The sequence below is a fragment of the Silene latifolia genome, chromosome 2 (assembly GCF_048544455.1).
Source record: "Silene latifolia isolate original U9 population chromosome 2, ASM4854445v1, whole genome shotgun sequence".
Lineage (NCBI taxonomy): Eukaryota > Viridiplantae > Streptophyta > Magnoliopsida > Caryophyllales > Caryophyllaceae > Silene > Silene latifolia.
The window spans coordinates 52,408,448-52,412,917 of NC_133527.1; the positions used below are offsets into that span (position 1 = coordinate 52,408,448).

At 36.2% G+C, this 4,470-nt stretch overlaps 1 protein-coding gene across 1 annotated transcript; it reads left to right on the forward strand.

Moving 5' to 3' along the window:
* Positions 1-2,464: 2,464 nt before the first annotated feature.
* Positions 2,465-3,903, forward strand: LOC141640787 (uncharacterized). The gene is made up of 4 exons (XM_074449468.1): positions 2,465-2,585; positions 2,715-2,771; positions 3,173-3,415; positions 3,572-3,903. The coding sequence occupies exons 1-4, from the start codon at positions 2,465-2,467 to the stop codon at positions 3,901-3,903; spliced, it is 753 nt and encodes a 250-aa protein (XP_074305569.1).
* The last annotated feature ends 567 nt before the right edge of the window (positions 3,904-4,470 follow it).

A 4,470-nucleotide genomic window follows, 5' to 3' on the forward strand; every position in this document is an offset into this window, starting at 1 on the left:
CATCTACTTAAAATTTTGTCATTAGTCTTCATCAATCTCCTTCTTTATTCATCTTCTGCCCAGGAGTCTCAGATCAACATCCGAGTTAGCCATATCAGCAACAGCCAAAATAGAGGCCTGCTTCGGTAGTCGTACATCAACACATTCCATAAAGGCCGGCAAACTCGGATTAAGAGCACAGGATACACTCACACTCGATGTACTCCCACTCTCCCAGGCAATGTCAACATTAACATCCTCCAATTTTTTAATTCGACGCGGAATCACGGTACTCCGTAGAAAATTGGGAACAACCTTCATTTTTCAGAGTAAATGCCAACACCAATACAGGATTTGAGTCATTAGCTTCTAGATCAAAATAACTCTTCAAAAGAAGCTTTTTATTTGCACTAAAACTCCTCCAATCAATCACTAGAACAATTTTTAAAATCTCTAATGGTACCTGATGTCCATTCACTCTTTTCATTATTGATATTGACAGCAACCTCCTTTTCTTTCCCAAAATCTCGTTTCTGTTTCCAATTAAAAGACTTACTTATTGATGCTTAAATTATACGAGTTTCTTGAGTAGAGGAGCGAAATTGGGAACGATGGTTGTGATTGGGACGACGATCAGGAAGTTACGGTGTTGGATGAGTTAATTCACGGGTATGCTTAGCGGAGTTGTCATGGTGGATTTTGATTGATTTTTGTTTCTGCAGTGAGAGAGGAGGATGAATTATGTAGAGGAAGGGTGGGTTAAATAAAGAAAGCTATAGTCTCTTATTATAAAGACAAATAAGAAATATAACTTACATAAGGAGGAGGAAGAAGGTTTACCTGGTGTAACTGGTAATAAATTTAAGTAAGTTTGTTTTGGGAAGGTATGTGGTATAGAATGGATTAAATTAGATTATTTGAAAGGATAGAGTAATTTAAGAAGAACAGCAACATGATGGATTATTCCTATGAAATAATCCTTATATTTTTCAAACATGTGCAAAAAAAAAAATTTTGCTCAAAAAAAAAATAATTAGATTAGATTCGGTCGTAACTTGATTCGCTTATCGAATTTTCAGTTTACAGAATTCATCACCTAAAAATTAATAGGATTCACACTTAAATCTAATTCGGTCTATATAAAGTAGTAGTTACTTCATAACAGAGGATTGCTAGCTTTGATTTGGTCGGAAGAATGCAGGTTTCATCTCCTTGCCCCTCCTCATATTCCCATTGTCAAAAAAACAACCTTTTTACTACATTTATCTTTATATCTATCATCAAACGCTTTAGTTTGCTTATTCGATTATCGACTTACTTCGTTACCCCTCTTTCAGTTTGCATTTAAAACTGAATTCGACGAGCAGGCATGGTTTTATCAGGCGCAGCACCATACCGTCTTTTAGTCGTTTTGGAGCCACTAAATGGCCATGTTGGGGTTGTCAAAAATCTAAAAACCTTTTCATATTTCGTTATTAACAAACAGATCATCATTAGACAAATTTTTTTATGAATGAAAGATTTCTACTAAAATATCTACCGAAGGACATTTCAGATTTCCAAATTTTTAAACTAATTTCAACTACTTTCATCGTTCGTATTTCAAGATTTTCACTTAAAGTGTTAGATTTCCAGATTTTTTTATTTTCATTTACAAAATTTAATTTCATTGTTGAGCGTTTACTGGTGGTTATACAACGTAATTGAAAAAAAAAACTGTTTGAAAAATGATGCTATGATTAGGGACGGGTAGTTGATGATGATGGGAGAGAAATAAAGATAAGGGTAATTCTACTATCTATTTGTGCGAAATTAGTAATTTAAGGGCAAAAATAGGCAAAAAACATTTTTGAATTGTACAACTATTAGTTTTTTTTAATTTACGTGATTTAGTTGTTGTAATAAGCAAAATACTGCTTATCTCCTGAAAATATATACAATATGAATCTATTGAAGAACATTGCTTCATGCTCCCGTACAAATCATGTACAAAAGAAAACTCATTCACTTTCATCAGCTACTACTCGAAAGGGTAAACTTTTTCCCCTGCAACTATATATGTAATTTGTTTACCTTACTTTTTAGCAGAATTTAACGTTCCAAATATCAATTTATTCAAATGTTGTTGATACATTTAAAGGCTATTCAATTCCCCCGGATCATCCCTATGTTCTTCCTCTGCCTACCTTGTGTCGACATCGATGGAGCAAAACTTTCAAAAATTGTAACACCCCATGAGGTTATGAGATTGAGTTGTCCCACATTGGGAAAATATGAGGATTGTGATATGTTTATAAGGGCTTCCACCTACCACTTAGTAACAAGGCCTTATACCTTTGTGCTTAAGTGAGGACAAATAATGGCCCAAAGGTACACATCCCATCTTATTGTGTTGTGTTACGACAGTGGTGCGTCGAGCTGTTATAAAAATGAATTGAAATTTTTTTGTTGTGCCCAAGGAGATATATGTCTGGCAAGCAACGTGATGCCAAATGAACTTCGTATGTTGTTCATGTCAAACGACGCTGCTTCTCAAAATTTCAGAAAATATGTTCTGTTGTATAACAGTTCTTTCTCTTTTACTTCCTTTGGAGTTAAGAAAGATTGTGAACTCGCGCAGAGAAATCATGGAATTTATACGTTTTGAGTTCAAGGCCAAGTTTATCATTTCATTAATGATATCTTGCCTACTGAAGAACAGCCTAGATATATTTAACTGTATTTTTTTGATACAGATAGAGAATTGTGGCATAGACTTCATATTGCTGATGAAATTGACAGGACTGTGCTTCGTATTTTGATGCGCATTATGGAAATGAACCCGTACACTTAGTTCTTCAAATCTCTAAGAGATGTGGGTATAAACGAGGAAAGTCGTATTATAATAAGATCAGATCCAAGCCAGGATCAACGAACGCACAACGCTCCCACGACATCGCAGGTTGCCGCAATTTGGGTTGATGATGAAAACTCATCACAACCTCCGCGTCATGATCTCGTCATATATGTTAACTCTAGGACAAGTCACCGAATATTACATTATTACGGTTGCTATGATCCTTTACCGTATCCTCTTTTTTTTCCTTTTGGCGAAACAAGCTGGCATAGACGTATCTATCGAGTTTGTGATTTAATATCTGTTTTTTTTTATGTTGCTACTAAAACGTTAGCTTAGGCTTCTGTTTGCGTACAGTTGCAGGTACTTCTGAGTCTGAGAAAAAAGTATCAAGTAGAGAGTACTACTGCTACCGACTGCAAATTCGCCCAAATGATTCGTCAATATTGCTAAAAAGTGGTCGTCTTCTCCAACAATATATGGTCTATATGTATATCAAAATTGAGACAACGCGACTTGATTATATCAGGAATAATCAAAATATAATTCGGGCTGACTTATATCAAGGAATCATTGATAGCTACAACGCTGGACAGACACGTGGGGCTAATATAGGCAGCATTTTTATACTGCCTGCTAGCTTTATTTGATGCGATCGTGACTTCCGGCGTTGCTATCTTAGTTCAATGATGGTTGTATAGCGTTATGGAAAGCCAGATATATTTTTGACTATTACATGTAATCCGCGTTGGGCAGAAATTGAGCGAGAGTTATTGCTCTTTGAGGAAGCGCAAAATAGACCTGATCTTGTTTCTCGCATTGTTCGAGTAAAACTTTTAGAGTTAAAGAAGGACATTTGTATTCGTAAGATATTTGGTAATGTTGCGGGTTACATTTACGTCGTTGAATTCCAGAAGCGAGGGCTCGCGCATGCACATTTTCTAATCATTCTAGATTCTGTTAACAAAATAGGAACGCCTTACCAGTATGATGAATATGTATGTGCAGAACTGCCTGATTCTGCCGAAAACCCTACTAATCCCTGCATGGTCCATGCGGTAGAGACAACCCTACTAACCCCTGCATAAGGGATGGTTGGTGTAAGAACCATTACCCTCGTGAGTTTGCGGATACAACAACAAATGGTCGTGATTCGTATCCTATATATCGCAGAAGGCATATGGGTTTAGAGGTAACCGTATGTGGATCACAGCTTAATAATCGATGGGTTGTTCCATACAACCCATTCTTATTAGGGAATATGACTGTCACCTAAATATGGAGATATGCTCGACAATTAAAGTTGTTAAGTATATGTACAAGTATGTATATAAGGGATATGATCGTATTTCGTTTGCTGTTACTGATTCTAGCGGCAGCGGTCAGGAATCATTTGATGATATAACTACGTACCAATCAGCCAGATGGATTTCCCCACCGGAGACAGCTTGGAGAATTTTTGGATTCCATTTGAACGAAATACATCCTAATGTTGTTCCTTTATAGGTACACTTACCAAACATGCAAACTGTTAGTTTTCAACCGTGGGAAAACCTTGAGAATGTTTTGGATGATGAAGCTCGTAATAGAACAATGTTTTGGATGATGAAGCTCATAACAGAACAATGTTAACGGCTTTTTTTCCAGCAAAACAA

Coding starts and splice junctions, on each gene's coding strand:
- LOC141640787 (XM_074449468.1), top strand. CDS start 2,465: ATGCCAAATGAACTTCGTATGTTGTTCATGTCAAACGACGCTGCTTCT. Junction 2,772..3,172: donor AATTGACAGGACTGTGCTTC/GTATTTTGATGC, acceptor GTTTGCGTACAG/TTGCAGGTACTTCTGAGTCT. Junction 3,416..3,571: donor CTACAACGCTGGACAGACAC/GTGGGGCTAATA, acceptor CGCGTTGGGCAG/AAATTGAGCGAGAGTTATTG.